This window comes from Eutrigla gurnardus (assembly GCF_963514095.1).
Source record: "Eutrigla gurnardus genome assembly, chromosome: 8".
Lineage (NCBI taxonomy): Eukaryota > Metazoa > Chordata > Actinopteri > Perciformes > Triglidae > Eutrigla > Eutrigla gurnardus.
The window spans coordinates 2866508-2886975 of NC_139922.1; the positions used below are offsets into that span (position 1 = coordinate 2866508).

At 45.7% G+C, this 20468-nt stretch overlaps 1 protein-coding gene and 1 long non-coding RNA gene across 5 annotated transcripts in view; one reads left to right on the top strand and one right to left on the bottom strand.

Annotated features, from left to right (window-relative positions):
• Positions 1-20468, top strand: part of LOC311017226 — a 159487-nt gene that overhangs the window by 85778 nt on the left and 53241 nt on the right. The gene's annotated exons all lie outside the window — the stretch shown is intronic.
• atp2b3b (ATPase plasma membrane Ca2+ transporting 3b) overlaps positions 1-20468 on the bottom strand; it is an 82428-nt gene that overhangs the window by 24766 nt on the left and 37194 nt on the right. For 3 of the 4 annotated variants that reach the window (XM_084015373.1, XM_084015370.1, XM_084015372.1), the window contains 14 exons: positions 17138-17263; positions 11924-11986; positions 10763-10804; positions 10423-10587; positions 9913-9984; positions 9682-9824; positions 8085-8217; positions 7143-7252; positions 6864-6998; positions 6040-6146; positions 5890-5965; positions 3589-3747; positions 1450-1629; positions 1121-1208 (listed from right to left, as the gene is read on the bottom strand). In XM_084015373.1, coding sequence (XP_083871499.1) covers positions 1121-1208; positions 1450-1629; positions 3589-3747; positions 5890-5965; positions 6040-6146; positions 6864-6998; positions 7143-7252; positions 8085-8217; positions 9682-9824; positions 9913-9984; positions 10423-10587; positions 10763-10804; positions 11924-11986; positions 17138-17263 — 1599 coding nt within the window. The remainder of the gene's footprint in view (positions 1-1120; positions 1209-1449; positions 1630-3588; positions 3748-5889; positions 5966-6039; positions 6147-6863; positions 6999-7142; positions 7253-8084; positions 8218-9681; positions 9825-9912; positions 9985-10422; positions 10588-10762; positions 10805-11923; positions 11987-17137; positions 17264-20468) is intronic. The other variant, XM_084015371.1, reaches the window with a different exon arrangement.

A 20468-nucleotide genomic window follows, 5' to 3' on the forward strand; every position in this document is an offset into this window, starting at 1 on the left:
CCGGGGCCGACCCGGGGATCGAACCCGGGACCCTCTTGCTGTGAGGCGAGAGTGCTAACCACTACACCACCGTGCAGCCCGTTTGTTATGTATATAATTATTAATAAAGTTTAAATAAAAAAAAAATAAAAAAAGTCAGTGAAGTGCACCTGTGTCCGACTTGACGTGGTGAGAACTTGACGTGTTTATGACGAGTTCCGGCGGATCCTCTCAAGTCTCGTGCATGCATCGGCGCAAATGCATGCGATCCGAAACGCAGCCAATTAATGGGACGCGGGGAAACACCGCTGCCTGTGGACACATACCTTAAGTCGGACACAATTCTAGCCATCATGCATCGCTTTCAACCCACAATCCATCATGTTGGGTAGCGCGCTGCAGGCGGCTACATCAAGTTGAATTCCCCTAATGCCTGCGTTTCGGATCGCATGCATTTGCGCCTATGCATGCACGAGACTTGGTGGGAACTTGGCGTGTTTATGACGAGTTCCGGCGGATCCTCTCAAGTCTCGTGCATGCATAGGAGCAAATGCATGCGATCCGAAACGCAGCCATTAGGGGAATTCAACTTGATGTAACGTGATGGATTGTGGGTTGAAAGCGATGCATGATGGCTAGAATTGTGTCCGACTTAGCAGCCAACTGCAAAGACGTCACAGGGTCACAACCATATCACATGACCCAAAACATCCCATTCCCATTCTGTCGCGGGCCGGATTCCTGTGAAAAGTGGCACCGGTGCTTCCGGCGCGCCTGCTGTGACAGCAGCAGAACTGGTAGCACCGCCTCCCTCCATCCTTCAAACCCCGGCCGCTCTACTGTTAGATGGGCGGGCGCATCATGTAGTAGATAGATTACCGGTTGCCAGGTTCGCCCACATGCAACAGGAAACATCAAATCGAAAATATATTTTTTAATATTATTCACCAATTAACCAAGACAGCAATGACTTGTCGAGTCATTTCATGCAAGTCCAAGTCAAGTCAAGTATTTTCTCACTGTTGATCAAGCAAGTCACAAGTCCTCTATCTGGCGACTTAAGTTTGGCTCGAGTCAAGTCACTAGACTTGAGTCCCCCATCTCTGGTGTGTGTGTGTGTGTGTGTGGGGGGGGGGCTCACCTTTGACCAGCGTGTGTTTGTCGGTGGGCGAGGATCGGGCCAGCACCCGCAGTTTGGGCCAGATTTTATCAATACGTTCCTGTTCAATCTGTTTTTCAGATAGAGAGCAAGAGGGATGAAGAGTTACCATCACCATCACCATCATCATCACCATCACTGTGACATCACATACAAGGAACCTTGTTGTTTTTGTGCGTAACAATGAAACTTGTTCTGGGGTCACCTGTACTCAGACTGATCTGATTTACTAGAGGCTAGGTGTGAGGCTCCTCCCACTACAGGTTATTGGGTTCATTCTTCTCGTCTCTGTAGTGACCCACTTGACTCACCTCTCCCTTCTCGTTCCTGATTCGCCGGTTGAAGTCTTTGCCCTCCAGACAGATGAAATCGTCCCCCGGGTGGATGATGCCACATTTAGCAGCGATGGCCCTCGCCGTGTTGATGTTGTCACCCGTCACCATCCGCACCGTGATGCCGGCACGCTGACACTTACGGATGGCGTCAGGTACCTGCGAGGCAGCAGGAAAACACAAAGCTGTCACACAAAGGTGAATCTCACTCAGTCGTCCCTGAAGGCATCATCTCACTGTAACTTTGACTTCATTATGGTGATATTTGGAGGAAGCTATGCTCATGTTATGTTGAGAGTTTTTATTCATACATATTCATGTTCGTCTCTATTAAACTGTGTGTCTTATGTCTGAACTGAATTGTTTATTGGATGTTTTTAAATGTGGACCACAGGATAAACTATAAGTAAATAAATGAGACCAACATCCGATATCAATGAGACCTGTATCGGACACCAGACTTTGAGCAAGGCACCAAAACCCAACCCTGCCCCCGAGGCTGTTCCTGTTACTAGGATGGGGAGCGTTCACTGTGTGACAATAAAAGGTTGTTTACGCTATTTTATAGTTGGATTATTATATTTGAGGTGCAAAGAGCTAAAATAATCAAAGATCCAAAACATCTAAATCCATTTGTGCAGCTTTAATTATCTCACCACCCTTTGGGGGTAAATTCTGCCTCCTTAATTGATGCGAGTTGGTTGGCCTATGAGGTAGGGGAGTGAGGGTATATAGGGAGGCTCTAGCCCCCCCTCTCTTCCTCTTGCTCCCTGGCACTGAGTTGGGGCCTTCGCTTCCACACAACGGGGGGCTGTGACCGCGGTTGCTGTCCCCGTTTCAGGGCGCACCTGTGACTGGAGGACTAAGCTTCCGGACGCCCCATCCGCGGACCTGAGACGCTCCATTTGCCATGGAGCTGTACATTCTCCCTCCTTGGTTGGTCACAAGGACGCCTGCAAAATAGTCTACTACTGCCTGGACACATTAAAGATAAGTAGCCTGGGATCACTGCTGCTTCGCCGGGCCTCGAGTCGAGCCGCGACTCGGTGAAGACTGTAGACTCCACTGACTTTTTAATTGTCGGTGGAGCTCACCGCTGCTCCACGTTGCGCCTCGGCGCGTTCTCTGCTCGCTATAGATTGCGACACCTGCTGCCTGCAAACGCTCCCTCTGCCCCATCCTCAGTCACGGACAGAGCGGCTGCACCACGAGGACTCGTGGTTGTTTGGTGTCTGTGTGTGTGTGTGAATGTGTGTATGTGCGAGCGGGTGTGGATGAGAGAAACGTGTTGAGTGTGAGTGTGTATGTGAGTGTGTGAATCAAGGGGTTATGACGGGGCCCAGGTGAACCATCAGATTTAGAATTTCTGTTGATTGTTTTCTTGGTTTTTCTTGATAACTGTTATAATATTATTTGTTTATTTGATTGTGTTTATTGTCTATGGTGGTTCTCTTATTAATTGTCCCCTTTTTGTTTCCTGTTCCTAGCATCTGAGAGCCAGCGGTGGAGGTGGTGTCCCTGGGTGATGGTTTCCCTCTGCGTGCTGTGTGACACCTTTTGGTTTGTTTTCTCTACACATCATAGTCATAATAGTCTATAATTATAGTTATAGAGTTGTTTCACGTGTGAATGGGGTGCTCTTTAACTTGAAGGATTTCCTTCCCCTCCTACCCCTCCCTGCTGTGTCTTCTCATCGTACAGGAACCCTTTATTCCCCCATTGCCCCTTAGACTTTTAAACTTGCAATATTGGTGGTGAAAATAAAGTTGATTGTTATAATTTATTGAACCACGTCTCCTGCCATTTTGAGTTACGTACCTGTGTCCTTTTTGTTTTATTGATTATACTTAAATTTCACTTTAAAGGTCCTGGGGTGAAACCCCCCAGGTGGCGTTGTCGGTTTAAGTTATAGAAATGATAGATTTAGTAAATTCCCTTTTATTCATTTAATTATTTCTTTTGGTCCCACCCCTTGAACCGCCACATATATATATATATATATATATATATATATATATATATATATATATGTATGTCAAAGATGCTATGAAACAGTATATAAAAGACTTCCTTGAGCTATGGTCATAACACACACACACAAAGTCCATGGTGACCCACCTCTGGCCTCACAGGGTCTTCGATCCCGACCACGGTAATGCAGGTCAACTCCGTCACTATCTCCGCCTCGTTCTCCCAGTCCGGCTCCGGGTTGGATGGCAGCTCCCGGTATGCAATGCAGATGGTCCTCAAGCCCTCGCACGCCATCGGCTCGATCACCTGTCGATGAGTCATCGTTATCATTATCACACGCCATCGGCTCGATCACCCGTCGATGAGTCATCGTTATCATCATCACACGTCATCGGCTCGATCACCCATCGATGAGTCATCGTTATCATTATCACACGTCATCGGCTCGATCACCCGTCGATGAGTCATCGTTATCATTGTCACACGCATCGGCTTGATCACCAGTCGATGAGTCATCGTTATCACACGCCATCGGCTTGATCACCCATCGATGAGTCATTATATCATTATCACACGTCATCGGCTCGATCACCCGTCGATGAGTCATCTTTGTCATTATCATACGTTATTGGCTCGATCACCAGTCGATGAGTCATCGTTATCATTATCACACGTCATTGGCTCGATCACCTGTCGATGAGTCATCGTTATCATTGTCACACGCATCGGCTTGATCACCAGTCGATGAGTCATCGTTATCACAAGCCATCAGCTTGATCGCCCGTTGTTGAGTCATCATTATCATTATGACACACCATCGGCTTGATCGCCCGTCGTTGAGTCATCGTTATAATTATCACACGTCATCGGCTGGACCACCTGTCGATGAGTCATCATTATCATTATCACATGCCATCGGCTTGATTACCGGTCGATGAGTCATCGTTATCATTATCACATGTCATCGGTACGATCACCCGTCGATGAGTCATCGTTATCATTATCACACGTCATTAGCTCGATCACCCGTCGATGAGTCATCATATCATTATCACACGTCATCGGCTGGACCACCCGTCCATGAGTCATCGTTATCATTATCACACGTCATCGGCTCGACCACCCGTCGATGAGTCATCGATATCATTATCACACGTCATCGGCCCGATCACCAGTCGATGAGTCATCGTTATCATTGTCACACACATCGGCCCGATCACCCGTTGATGAGTCATCATTATCATTATCACATGCCAACGGCTTGATCACTGGTCGATGAGTCATCGTTATCATTATCACATGTCATCGGCACGATCACCCGTCGATGAGTCATCGTTATCATTATCACACGTCATCAGCTCGATCACCCGTTGATGAGTCATCATATCATTATCACACGTCATCGGCTCGATCACCCATCGATGAGTCATCGTTGTCATTATCACACGTCATCGGCTCGATCCCCCATCACTGAGGCATCGTTATCATTATCACACGCCATCTGCTCGATCCCCCGTCAATGAGTCATCGTTATCATTATCACATGCCATCGGCTCGATCACCCGTTGATAAGTCATCGTTATCATTATCACACGCCATCGGCTCAATCACCTGTTGATGAGTCATCGTTATCATTATCACACGCCATCTGCTAGATCACCTTTCGATGAGACATCATTATCATAGCCACGGTCAGAAAGGGGTCCACAGAATCCACATGTCAGAAGACATTTTGGTGACCTTCGTGTGAACTCTCTGTGACTGAGCCTGAAGGAAATAGCCTAGCTGACCCTCATGTGATGATGTGGTGACACATGATAATGCAAACCGAACAACTGAGCTGGAACAAAATGTGTGTTCATCATAAGGTCATGGAGGCAGATCTGCTGGATGTGTATCAGATCTGCTGGATGTGTATCAGATCTGCTGAATATGAATCAGATCGGATGGATGTGGATAAGACCTGCTGGATGTGGATCAGGTCTGCTAAATCTCGGAGTGAACTGATGGTGTTGTGTGTGATTGTAACTACGGCTGTTACGTCACGCTGATGCCGGTTTCCCAGGAGACCAAAGCATAATTTTAGGTGAAGCACCGCCACGTTCTTTTGGCAGCCATTAAGAGCAACAGCTATTCTGACATGTCAGGATATTCTGGCCCGTTCCATTTATGTAGACCAGGACCCTGAAGCTGTGCATGCTGGAATGACAGACTAAATAGTGAACCATAATCCATGTGATCAGTTCCACCTGACTGCTGTTCACACAGGAGGACGTGTTCAACATAAGTAAGTAATATGGCCAGTGAGCAACTGTTGAATGTTTAGAATTTTTTAAATAAATAAACAAACGGAGTGAATTTCTGCATCATGTTTGCTAACTGAACGGTGACTCAAGTCGGCATCAAAACGCTCCAACGACTAAGATGCTGTTCTGCATGGTGTCTCACCTGCTTGACCATCTCGTCTCTGTCACGAGGACGAAACGCTCGCGCTTCTCCGTTGGCATCGAGGATGTAGGAACACCTGAGCAGAGCAGAGTGAGACTCCTAGCTTCAAACCTTAAACCCTGAGGATTACTTTGACCCCCTCTAACTCACTTCTTTAACATGATCTCAGAGGCTCCTTTGCTGTAGAGGCGGAAAGAACCATCAGGTAGTTTGATCACTGTGCACATGGACTTACGGACCGAGTTGAATGTGTAGACCTGAGAGAGGGACAGTGGAGAGAAAAGAGCCTTCAACAAACTAGAGCAGCAAGAATCATGTAAAATGTCAGATTCTAATAAGATTGGCCCCTTTCAAAAGAATCAGGCTCTGTTTCTCACATCTCCAACATGATAGCAAGATCTTCTGTCAATGTGCAGCTACATACAATGTTAATGCAAGATGGGAACAGGACGCAAATTAGAGCCAGGCAGCGCAAATTAAGCATTATTAGCATATTTACAAAGGTTGAAATATTTCATCTCGAGCGATACATTTGTGTGACTCTGTCTCTAGAGCCAATCAGCATTGAGATTGTCCTCCTGACGGTGCTCAATGATAAACTTGGAGGAACCAAATGTTGTCCAAACAGCAAGGTCGCTGCCGTATTTATGTCTAGATGACCTTATTTAGAGTGTTGATGGAGCAGCTACAATGTTAGCACAGCCTAGCACCCATCAACCAGACTCCATTCAGAAAACAAGCATTTTAAAAGTAGTTAGTTTGGGGGGGGGGGGGGGTACCTTGCACTCGAGCTTCAAACTGTGACATCAAATGTGTCCATATAGTAAATATGGCCAAACCGTGGAGTTTTATTGTACAATTCTACTATTTCAATGTGTTTATTCATTCATTTACTTGTGGAAATGTGTTTGCAGGATGTATATTAAATATGAATATATTATAGGATGAAGTGGGATGCTTGCATGGTTCCCTACCTTGTACAGTCTCTCCTCAGGGATCTGCTCTCTGACTGGGGCGTAGTCCTGCTGGAGGTCTAATACAAATCCCAGCAGGCCACACTCTGTCTTGTTGCCCACCTGCTTAGCCAGACCCCCCTCCACATCAGGCGGCTGGTACAGAGGATGGTTGGAGTAAGTCAGGGGGGTAGATCAGGGCCGGAGTCAGGAAAGGGGAAAGAGAAGAAGACTGATGAGGCAACAGGAAATTAACAAGGATCATCAGAACAAAGGCTGAAGAATGGTATCAGGACTCACTAGGATCTTGGAGGTGTAGGCGCTGTTGATAGCTATGGCGTTGACTAATAGATCCAGCGTCCGGGGGTTGATCTGTCCAGGGTCTGGCACCACACGGTGGTGCACGTCACCTGGGCAACAACAACATTTTCACATGTCTACCACGCGTTTATGTTGCTATGTCGCAAAGCATGTTATGTCGTAATGTTGCGAAGTGCATTATGTCGTTATGTTGTTAAAACGCTAAGCGTGTTATGTTGTAATAACGATTAATGCATTATGTCGCTATGTCTCAAAGTGTGCTATGTCGTTATGTCACTATGTCGCTAAGCGAGTAATGTCGTTATGTTGCTAAGCTTGTTATGTCATTCTGTCGTAATGACGCAAAGCGCGTTATGTCCCTATGCCGCTATGCCGCTAAGAGCATAATGTCGTTATGTCGCTAAGCGTGTTGTACCGTTATGCTAGAAGTGTGGTGAAACAATAAATATATTAACCAATCCACTCTTAAGTCCCACTAGGGGGCCACAGCAGCCCCCCTACAGGAATCACTGATATAAAACAGAAAGCATCCTGACTGGACACATTGCAGAGTATCATGTGATGTTCAGGGTCCAGGACAGGAGGACTCTACTAACCACCCAGACTTCACACCTCTTGTCACTGATATTGGTGACAAGAGGTGCCTGCACAGAGTGCAAACCGGCCCAGACAGTCTGTTCACACCTTCACTGCATCAGATCGCATTCTTTATTTTGTCTGTATTTACATTCACATTTTTCTAATTGAACAATCACGATAAATGAACCATACAACTGTGTGAGGACATTTTAGGAAGTAAAAGTTGAGGCACATTATGGTCGGGATGCTTCTGAGAATGTAACATTAGCATCACATGATGTTTTCATCTGAGTTACACTGATCATCAGCACAGACATGTATGTATTATCATTCTGCTCTCACCGATGTGGGTCTGGACCACAGTCATGCGGTTGGTGGTCAGGGTGCCGGTCTTGTCGGAGCAGATGGCCGTGGCGTTGCCCATCGTCTCACATGCATCCAGGTGGCGAACAAGATTGTTGTCCTTCATCATTTTCTATAGATAAGACAGTGATGTTGGACAGACGGAGGACAGAGGGACAGACGGACAAAGGGACAGAAGGACAGACGGACAGAAGTACAGGAGGACAGATGGACAGGAGGACAGAAGTACAGGAGGACAGATGGACAGAGGGACAGAAGTACAGAGGGACAGAGGAGAGGTGAGCTGCAGTGTAAATTCTGATTACCCTGGCGTGTGTCAAGAATGACAATGACTCCATTATGAACCAGCATTCACCTGGACAGGTAACCAGCCAATCACAGGGTCGACACACAGACAGACAACATCCACACTACAGGATATTTAGTCTTTTGTTAACCAATCCCCACCCTGCATGTCACAGGGAGAACACACACAGAAGGAACCTGGACCAGGACCCGTGCACCTGTGATGATGAATGTAAGCTGGACTGATGAGTTACTGTGTGACTCGTGTGACTTGTGTGAGGAGGATTCATACACACCTTCAATGCTCAGCACTCTGGACTTATGGATCTGAATGGTTTTTGTATACAACCTGATTCAGGGAAGATTGCTGCTTTAGAAGTGGACTGGGCTCCAATTACTTCTACTTCATTACAGTCCAGCAGATACATACATGAAACCTGACCTCATTGATCTGTGAGGCACCTGGGGAGGAACTTGGGGTGCACTGTCTCACTCAAGGACACTTTGACATGTGGACTGTAGGAGGGTCTACTGAGCAACAGGTACTGCCGATATGTGGAGCTCCCCAAGGCCCAAACCTGGGTCCTCAGGGTATCACCAGAAGGCCACGTGGCTCTCACTGCTCTGACTGCAAGCTGATCATCATTAAGGAAGTGTGAAGGTGGGGTTAAGAGCAGCGGAACTTGAGACCATCTCCGTCCATGGCCAATCCACCAGCCAGAACCGCTGGACTTGCCGCTAACTGAACTAGGACCTAAGGCTACTCCACTATTCAGCATGCTCCTGGCTGTGTGATGTCAGGACGAAATACGATTTTGGCGGCTGACTGTTAGTCCCACATGTTTTGAGACCTGCTCCATCCTGGATTCATCCTGGGTCAGGCTGAGACCAGGTGGACTTTGACATGTTGGGGCTAATTGGCGATGTTTCCCTGATGTAGGAGGTTTATTGTCATGATGTCGGCCATGTTGACTGACCTGAGAACTATTTTTGTTGCTGCTGTTGACATTCATCCTGATGCAGATTCACAAAACCAACTACAGGAATGAAACTCTGTTTGGTTCTGTTTTTCTAGTGCAGCATTAATGAGCTACAACTGACAATACATGATCTTTAATCCCTGATCTCAGAGCAGTAGTATCAACATTCTATCATCTCTCGTTTGGATTTCAACAGCTAGACAGTCTGAAGACTCGGCTCAGAGAGATTCTAGTTCCTTCCCCCAGTTGTTCCAACGTGCTCTGTGTGCCGGTGGTTTTGGGGGCGTTCAGTGGACTGAGTGGGGGTCTACCTTGACAGAGTAAGCCAGAGAGATGGTGACGGCGAGAGGTAAGCCTTCTGGGACAGCCACCACCAGCACGGTCACTCCAATGATGAAGAACTTGACAAAGTACTGGATGTAGACTGGAGTGCACTCTGTCAGCCACGTGTGACCTGCAAAACACAGAGTGAGTCTGGGCAGACTGGTCCATAGACCGACACGAGTGACATGTGACAGGAATTGAGAGAGGTGAACGCTGACCTTCAACGACAAATGTGTTGATGACAAAGTACAGCACCAGGATGATGACGGTGATGGCTGACATCACCAGACCTGTGGAGGAGAGTCAAAAGGGATCAGACTTGTTCTGGTCTGAGATCTGCAGCGCTGCTTGCCTGCTGAGTCAACAATGGCATTCCATCACACCTGAGAATATTCCCTATTATATGTCTCATATTAAACAGAAATGCGACATCGCAACAAGTTTGAATCTTCGCACCGAACAAGCAAAGTTTCACACAACTCCCACAATTCATGACTGGAATCCAGAAAGACCTTCGCTCGCCCTCATCCAGGAAACTCTGTGGAAGAGTTCAGACTCTACCCAGTCACTGCATCTCAATTAAGCATCCGCGGCCTTCAAGGTCCTTCACGGTCTACGTGGGTCACATCCTTCACGGTCTACGTCAGTTGCGGCCTTCATGGTCTATGACGGTCTAAGTGTCGATGGTTGTGTGTTCATGTTTGTGTCGAAGGTTGTGTGTTCTTTACCTGCTTTGCCGATTTGAACTGCGAGTTTGGTGAGTTTTCCCTGCAACACACTCTTCTCTTTCTTCGGGACGCTGGTCTTCTTCTTCTCTCTGTCCTCCACCTCCCCTCCCTCTGCACTTTTCAGGGGTTGCATCTCCATGGCAACACCCCCATCCAGTTTCTTGGCTGGGAAACACACACACACACAAACACGCACACACGCACACACACACACACACGCACACACACACACACACACACACACACACACACACACACACACACATACACACACACTCTTGTGACTGGACCTGCAGATGACGTGAGCTCGTCCTGCATGTGAATACGTGGTGAGCGTTACCTTTGTTCTGGTTGTTCTCCACAGCTCCATCCGGCTGTTTCCCTGAGGGGAAACACACACAGAGGTCAATACACACACAAAGGTCAACACACACACACACACACACACACACACACACACACACATACACACACAGGTCAACACACACAGAGGTCAACACACACACACACACACACACATAGGTCAACTCACACACACACACACACACACACACACACACACAGGTCAACACATACAGATGTCAACACACACACACACACACACACACACACACACACACAGACAGATCAAAACACACAGAGGTCGGGAACACAAAGGCAGATGTATGAGAGAGAAGTCGGGACCAGAGAATTTAAAAAACACACGCAATAAGTTCATCGTGGTGAATCTTCATCATTAGGATCATCATGAATATCATCATCCTCTGGTTCTCCATCACGGTGGAGACGTTAACATTACAGCCAAAGTATCATGGAAGAGTGAGATGAGATTTATTTTATATGACCTTTTGAAACTAGGACATTTCATCTGAAGAAGGGGAAACATGTAAGATGAGATATATTCCTGTTAAGAGTTATTTATAATGACAAATTCCTTCATTTATTTTAAGGTGGTACACCATCCCTTTAATTGGTGGAGTGATATCTGTGCACAGGTGATGTAGTACCTGCGCAGTGCTGTGTTGTTCTCTTGAGAAATGGATATTAAAGGAGCACGTGTTGTGCTCAAAGAAGAGAAGTTGTCCCCATGTTTGTTTACCGACAGCCCTAATATAAAGGTGAGTTAACGCACAGTGTACAGTGTTGCAGAAGTAAAAACACATGTTGCCATTTCTTATTTTTTGTTAAAAATGTAGTGTTCTCTCTGTGACGCAACATAAATATTTGTTCCTCGTGATTTTACTTTGTTTGTTTTAGTTCCATTTTAATTCATATTTCATATTTGAATCGCAATTATTTTGGTCAGGATAATGGTGACATGAAATGTTCATATGAGTCTCTATTCACAGTGAAGGACAAAGAAACACGACTACAGGGAAGAATAAAGGAAACGTGTACAGACGGCGGGTCGGGAGAGACGTGTCACGTGTGCTCCATCATAGGTCACTGTGTGCTGGCTGAGGAAAGGGGCGGGACTACAGACAACCATGTGCTCACATACCATTGGTGACTGTGTTGAAACTGGCATCTGTGGAGACGAGATACTGATACTGAGGACTGTCCTCTGGGGGGGAGGGGGGGGGAGGGGGGTTAGGGCACGTGAAAGAGGATTTGGTCAAAACGGGAAAACAGAAGAGAGCAAAGAGGGAAGAATAAAAAAGTCCAGTCGTGAACGTGTTTGTTTGATTGTAGACGAGCATGAAATGACATCGGCCCACAGCAAACCCACCATGTAGAATGTTATGAATAATGTATGAGCTCCTGTAAATGACATGACTGAAGGATCTACAAGGATCCAGCCCTCAGAGGCTGAGCGCAAAACAGGCTAGAAGCTTGTTTTTCTTCAAATAAGCTTCATATTTTTAAGTCATTTGTTGGATCCCAGCATGCTTCAGAGGTTTTCTCACTTTCAAGATGGCAACACCCCATTCTTGAGCACCATTGGTCCCAGTACCAGTGCCCCCAGTGGTCCCAGTACCAGTGGTCCCAGTGGTCCCAGTGCCCCCAGTGGTCCCAGTACCAGTGGTCCCAGTACCAGTGGTCCCAGTGGTACCAGTGCCCCCAGTGGTCCCAGTGGTGGAGGTATTGTACGTGTCTTTGTAGTTGCTGTGTCTTTATGTAGTCATTGAACGTGTCTTTGTAGTTAGTTATAAAACTATAAAATAAAGGAAGTTAGCTCCATGGTATAACTTCTCATTCCGCCTTCTGGCAAGACAGTCTTAACACTTATATGAAGGCTCTCCATAAGGCCAGAGCAGCCTACTACTCATCTTTAAAGGGACAGTGTGTAACATTTTATAAATAGGTCTTCATAAGTGTAGAATTACCTCTGCCGATAATATGATTTATCCTCATAAGTGAAGAATTTCTTATCTGTATTTACATTGGAAGGGTAAGTCCTCATGAGGCTTCCATGTCGTTCCGCCATTTTGAAGACTATAACCTCCGTGAGCGACAAAAACGGCTAAACGCGATTTCGTTCAGAGCCAGCGTGAAGGAGATCACATCAGCGAGAGGCGCATTCGGATGTGCAGGTTGCATGCACAGGACTGGCTCTCCCCTGGGGCGGAAAACAGCATTTACCCACTTTTTCATCCGCCTGTGAAGCATCCATTCCCGGACAACGGTGCGCCCACGTCACACTGTCCCCCTGGAGCTCATGGAGAGCAACTTTTACCCAGCTTTGTTGTAGAGCAATATATACACTTTAGTAACATTCGTTTGTGTTTGTTGTGTGTCTAGTTGTTAGCCGATGTTATAGGCTACGACATAGTAATGGAAGGCTACCAAATATCAACCAATAAAAACATAAAATGGTAAATGGCCTCATTTATATAGCGCTTTACAGGAATGACTGACATTCACCCATTCACACACACATTCACACACCGACGGCGGAGTCAACCACGCAGGGCGACAGCCAGCTCGTCAGGAGCAATTAGGGTGAGGTGTCTTGCTCAGGGACACCAGAGGGGTATTCCATCAAACTCGCTAAGCGCAAAGCCGGGCTTATTTCGATAAGCCCCGCTACCTTTAGCGAGAGTTGCGTTCCATCAACGTGACTTGAGGGACTCTCCGCTAAGTAACCATGGGAATTTATCCGACCAAACTAGCCTGCTCCGGGGCAGGCTCACCATCAGGCTTACTTTAGCGGGGGTTTCAGAGAAGTCCGTCTGTCGGAAACAACTGTACCAGCAGAAGGTTCCGCCAAGCCTAGTCCTCGTGATTTCATCACGTGAAAGACCAAAAATTACATATATGAAGTACAAACTATATTTGCATCAAGTGTCTAAGAATACATGCTTGCAATTAAAAAATATGAATAAATCGTTTATTTCCTGAACACCGACTATCTAAATACATATCTATTTCTTGTGTTCACCTGCCCCCAGGTGCAGGCAGTCCGTGTTCACATCCCGGCCAGGACGTCTTACAAATAATTTTTTTTTGATTGCATAATTGTCTTTAGATCAGAGAATTAGACCAACATTTTACTTTAACTATGATAAATATGTCATACAATTTCCCCAGAACCCAAATATAACTTGCAAAAACATGATAGATATGAAGATGTTATTATTAATAGCATGTTATAGATCCCAATGACAAAGGCATTGCTGCTTGCAATTTTCAGCCACATAAATTCCTTTCAGGTGAGTTCATTAATAGGTTCATTGAATGTATTCATTGAATTGTTGAGATAAATGAGTTGGTCAATGTAGATGCATTTACTAGGCCTATCTAAAAAAAAAAGAGAGAAAGAGAGAGAGAGAGAGAGAGAGAGAGAGAGAGAGAGAGTTCCGGCCAAAGAAAGAAAAAGAGACGACTATGGATGGGAATTGAACCCTGGGCGGCCGCATGTACAGCCGGCACGTTACCTCTACACTATCCTCAAATTAGAGAAAACGTAGTCAGTGTTATATTAGAACATGTTACTCTTAACGGTACTTCCGTATTAAATCGCTCGGCAATTCTTGCCCAAGCAGCCTCGCGATTTTTATTTATCACTACAGTATTCCCTTTTTTGGTTATGATGGGTTTGTACTCCTCGTACAGTTCCATCAATAATTTTTGCTCTGGTCTTTTCTGCCATTTTCTCGATGATTCGACATTCACGGTTCTGGTCTGGCTTCATATCCCGTGAACGTGCGTAACACAAGACAACGTTAGCCTGGCTTGAATAAGCCTCAACAAGTCGCGGCTGAAATGCGTTAATGGAACGGGTTTAGCCGCAAGTGGAAGTTGGCGTTAGTTCTAACCAGGCTTAACTAGGTAAGCGCCGCTTTAATTAGCGAGTTTGATGGAATACCCCTCAGGCACTCAGCTAGGAGGAGCCGGGGATCGAACCGGCAATCTTGCAGTTGCCAGCCAACCCGCTCTACCTCCTGAGCTAAACCCCCCACGCAACATAGCAACATATATCACTTACTTTGCTCGAGGAGTAATTACTTATACATGCTTACGTTTGTTTGAAATATCAACCTCATCACCTGAAAGAATACTGGTGAAGTGGTATTGGATGACATGTTGTCATAGCTTCTTGGTACACAATGGCTACCCTAGTGGCAACAAAGCGATGCGCTCGAGAGCACTATTTTCGTCTGAATGCAAAATTCAATTTCACCACTAGATGGGAGTAATTCCTACACACTGTCTCTTCAATAGAGGAAAATGAAAACAACCCTAGATTTATTTTCAGTACTGTATCCAGGCTGACAAAGAGTCACAGGTCTACTGAGCCATGTATTCCTAGAGATCTTAGTAGTAAGGCCTTGAACCTTTTTAATAATACAATAGCTATCAGAGAGAAAATTACTCAATTCTTCCCTTTAATTGGAACCACGTTACCCTCAAACTCAGGAATCTTAGAAAAAGCATAGGCATGCAGACTGTTTCTACAAACATGTATGAAAGAATGGGTTGCTCTCAGGAGCTCAGTGAATTCCAGCGTGGTACTGTGATAGGATGCCACCTGTGCAACAAGTCCAGTCATGAAATGTCCTCACTCCTAAATACTCCACAGTCATCTGTCAGTGGGATTAGAACAAAGTGGAAGTGATTGGGAACGACAGCAACTCAGCCAAGAAGTGGTAGACCACGTAAAATGACGGAGCGGGGTCAGCGGATGCTGAGGCACATAGTGCGCAGAGGTCACCAACTTTCTGCAGAGTCAATCACTACAGACCTCCAAACTTCATGTGGCCTTCAGATTAGCTCAAGAACAGTGTAGAGAGCTTCATGGAATGGGTTTCCATGGCGATCAGCTGCATCCAAGCCATACATCAGCAAGTGCAATGCGAAGTGTTGGATGCAGTGGTGTAAAGCACGCCGCCACTGGACTCACTGGACTGAACAGTGGAGACGCGTTCTCTGGAGGGAACAATCAGGCTTTTCCATCTGGCAATCTGATGGAGGAGTCTGGGTTTGGCGGTTGCCAGGACAACGGTACTTGTCTGACTGCATTGTGCCACGTATAAAGTTTGGTGGAGGGGGATTATGGTGTGGGGGTGTTTTTCAGGAGCTGGGCTTGGCCCCTTAGTTCCAGTGAAAGGAACTCTGAATGCTTCAGCGTACCAAGAGATGTTGGACAATTCCATCCTCCCAACTTTGTGGAACAGTTTGGGGACGGCCCCTTCCTGTTCCAACATGACTGTACACCAGTGCACAAAGCAAGGTCCATAAAGACATGGAGGAGAGTCTGGTGTGGATGAACTTGACTGGCCTGCACAGAGTCCTGACCTCAACCCGATAGAACACCTTTGGGATGAATTAGAGTGGAGACTGAGAGCCAGGCCTTCCCTCCAACATCAGTGTGACCTCACAAATGCGAGTCAAGGCGGGTGAGCGAATACTTTTAGCAATGAAGGTTAACTTCTGTTGTGATATGACACTATGAATAAAATTGAATTAGATTGTATGTGTCTTTTTGTAGTCACTGAACGTGTCTTTGTAGTTGCTTTGCTGGTATTTGTGGCCATTTCCAGCGGTTTTGTGTCATTTGACTGAATAAATATGAATTTCAACCTGAGGTTGTGGGCCCTTGGTGACAGGAGCACCTGGCTCTGTGTCTGATACGCCAGATAAGTTATCCATCCATGTGTGTGAGTACATAATAACTATCTCAAGAGCAGAGGCTTATACTACGAAGCAAGTTCAACATACCAGGGTATCTTTCAGTTATCCAGCTTAACTAACCCTAACAAAGGCAATTGGTCACACGACACTGGTTATCAACTTGTTAAGTCAACCCAGGGTTTCCCTTTCCAGCTATGAGCACGTGCACATGAAAGAGGCGGGGTTTGCAGCATTTGACCAATCACAATCATGGATCAGTCTACGGCAGCGGAGCGGCATATTTCACGTACGAGGAGAAAACCATAATCTTACAGAAATACGAAGAAGTTAAACATATAATGCAGGCAAAAAGCAACAGTTTCATCTGCCAAATGCAGGAAGGACAGCTGGCAAAAACTCTGTATAATATGACTGCCCCATCATAAGGGAACTAGGCTTACCAGATCTGACTAATTAGTTCAGTTTGTTAACTGTGCTCTATGTACCGAGGCCCCCTGCAGCGGTCCTGGGTTTGAATTCTTTCTTTCTTTCTTTCTTTCTTTCTTTCTTTCTTTCTTTCTTTCTTTCTTTCTTTCTTTCTTTCTTTCTCTCGGTACAGTCCAAACATTTCTCTCTCTGTCGGTTTCTCTCCTTCACTCACCTTTCTTCTCCTTCCCTTCTTCCTCTATTTCTCCGGCACCCAGCAGGGTGAAGATGATGCCCGTCTGTGAGTTGACTCCTACAGCGGTGACCAGCATCTTGCCTGAGCCCTCCATCACATGGGTCCCTTCACATGCAAAGAGACAACAGGTTTAGATTTGATGACGAGACGGTGGGTGGAGCTTATAAAGTGGCTTCAAAGACACGGAACAGCAACTTGTGATCATGCAAATGTTCCTTGTATGGTTATTTCTCAATGTCTTATTCATTCACAACACAAGATCGACGGCCTTTAGCTCAGCTTGACACGATGCATCAGTATTCAGGCAGAAGAAAAAAGAGAAAGTGGAGTGTAAACAAAGCATAGTTGTGCTCAGACAATAAATCAAAGGGATTTGCAGGGGCCTCGTCTAGATTAAATCTAGGTCTAGTCTAGGAAATTGAACCTGATTGTTTCAAAGTTGACCGATCACCACACAATGCTGATTTTTCTTTTCATAGATTCATGTTATAGGAAACACAGAGACGCTTACTATAGGTAATTCTTCTTTGTGTTTATTTTTCTAATCAAACACAAAGCTGTTTTATTGGACACAGTCCAGTGTCAATAAAACATTTTGATTAGAATAGGGGACAACTGGGGTCCGTTTCACAAAGCAGGTTTAGTGATAACCTTGAGTTAGTTAACCCTGAGATGAGGGAAACTCTGGTTTTTCGGTTTCACAAAGCCAGTTCAGCATAAATCTGAGTCAGTTACCCGGGTAACATACTCCGTGAACCTAACCTGCTCGCTAGCAGGTTTGCTTCAACAAACCCTGAGTTTCTCCCTACATGTCTCCGCCTTTTTCCGGAATCTGAACCAACTCTGAAACAATGTGCCGTCCTTTCATCATCAACCTAATCGATATGGAAATAAAAGTGATTCTAGCAGCTTTGCGTTGGGAGACAATTTTGATTACCTTTCCTTCCAATCACATTAGATATTATCTAAACAATATTCTCCGACATTTTCAACATTTCAGGAGGTAGTGTTTTTGCGAACGGGAGATTTATGAAATGTTTAAGTACATTCCTGTGTTGAAATACCTGCTTATATTTACTGTTTAATATTTGAAATATGATTAAAATCAAATGCCTTAGTCAACGTATTTGCACAATATTCTTATGCTTAATTTTCAATTGACGCCACTTTCTTTCTGTGCCTGGGGGGATAACACCCAATGAAAATGATAATTCATTCAGTGCGCTACTTTGTGAACTACGGGAGTTGAACCACTGTCGCCTGCGCCGTGGGCGGCGTTGCTAACCATTACACCGCAGTGTCGCTGTGCCTGTCGGAAAATAAAGAGTTATTACCTTTAGATCAATAGACTGTTTCATTCAGTTATACACATTAGATCGGGCAGTAATTGTCTGCCACGCCAACTATCGCTACTTTGCTGCAGTTACGTTGCTCCGCTTTCTCAGGATGAGCTTGTTTTCTACATAAACACTCAGTAATATCTAATGACGCTCTCCCCGTTGCCATGGTGAATCGTAGTATCGGAGCTCCATTGATGATGGCTTTGTAGAGTCGGCAGGCACGCGCGTAACTCAGAGTTTACATACTCAGAGTTGACTGAACTAATTCAAAACTGCTGTTCTGAAACCGAAAACTCAGAGTTGCCCATCTCAGAGTTGGTCAACTCAGAGTTCAGGGTTAGGTTCAGAGTTTGTTGAACCTGCTTTGTGAAACGGGCCCCTGGTCTCTGTTTAAATGGATTGAGGCATGAACACACACACTGGTTGCAAAGCTGCAGCTGTAACACCAACTCCTCAAGCTGAAGAAAAATGTTGGCCGTGAATTCCTGCAACACTTCTCGATATCCTCCTGGTCCACGGCCTATTATTAATAGCTAATTATTAATATCAATATAATTATTGATATTATTAAAATCAATAGAATTATTAAAAAATGTCAGGGAAAAGATAACTGAACCTGTTCTCAGTCTCAATATAAAGGGGTTTCTATTCAAATGCCAATAATAAATAACTATTAGCATATGAGTACAATCAGTTGAAGGATTTGTGAATTCTTTGCAAAGAAGAGGTTGATATCATTCATTCTTATATCACAACATTTATAAACACAGCAGTAAGTTTCAAATGGGTTTATTAACAATAAACAAATAAACATACACTAATTCTAAGTGGCCTATCTAACTAAATACTATAGTGTGTGTGTGTGTGTGTGTGTGTGTGTGCGCGCTACAGCCACCAGTCGGCGCTATTCTTCCGGGCGTTCAGAGGTGGAACAGCTGAACAAAGGAAGAGGGAGGCCCCTAGTGGACGCTATCTTATGTAGCCGATTTTGAAGGGCCTGATGACTTAGAGCCCAGGTGGAGGCCTCTACACAATCCACAAAGCACGTGGGCGTTATATGGGGGGGGGTGCGTGTTTCAAGATGGCGGTTGTGGAGGATGCTCCAAACTGAATGTTCAGAAACAATTCAATCTGCATCCATGAATTGTTTCATAGACACAAACCCTGAGGTCCCAACATACAGTATTTATATAGGGTGGCGGAGGGTGGCGGAGCCGGCGTAAAGCCCTGATTATGCTTCCACGTAGTGATAACGCAACGGCAACGCAACGGCCACGCAGTTGCTTGGAGACCGTGATGGTTCTGCGTTGGGTTTACGTGTCGAAATGCAATTCAATGCCACACCGGTAAAGGGCGCTTTGTTATTTGTAAAGACTGACCGACCAACCGAGACTCTTGACGTATATCGTCGTTAGCCTCGTTATAGCCTATTTGTTTACTTTCCGGCTTTAAACGTCCACAATTTTTCAGAACTTGGTGTTTTATTTCTTTGTGCAAAAGCGAGAAGGTGCAAACAATAAAACGAGGTGCAAACAATAAAAGTAGCCTTTTAAAAGTTTAAATGGCGGTGTTTATGAGTGGAAACCGGATAGCGGTCTCCAGCGGATGTAGTTAGCAGACCAATCACAGCCAATGCCGCTGCGTTGGTATTGCATTGGTGTTGCGTTGCCTCGACGCGCGTCTAGGATTTTTGGGAGGTGCACGTCAGGCCCTTGCGTTGGACGTAAGGGGGGTCCGCAAGGACGTAAGGGGTCCGCAAGCACCCTTGCGTTGTGTCGACGCGGAAGCATAACTTGGGCTTAATGCAAGTTTCGACCCGCGCAGCCTTGCGCACGGTCAGTTTGGCAGTTTGGTGGATCGCCTGCGCCAAGATGGGTGTGGCGGCGCAGCAGGGGGAGGCGTCACAGATTCAGCTTGGCGTAGCGGAAGTTTCGTGGCAAAAAGCCTCGCCGAGACTTCGCCGAAAGCTC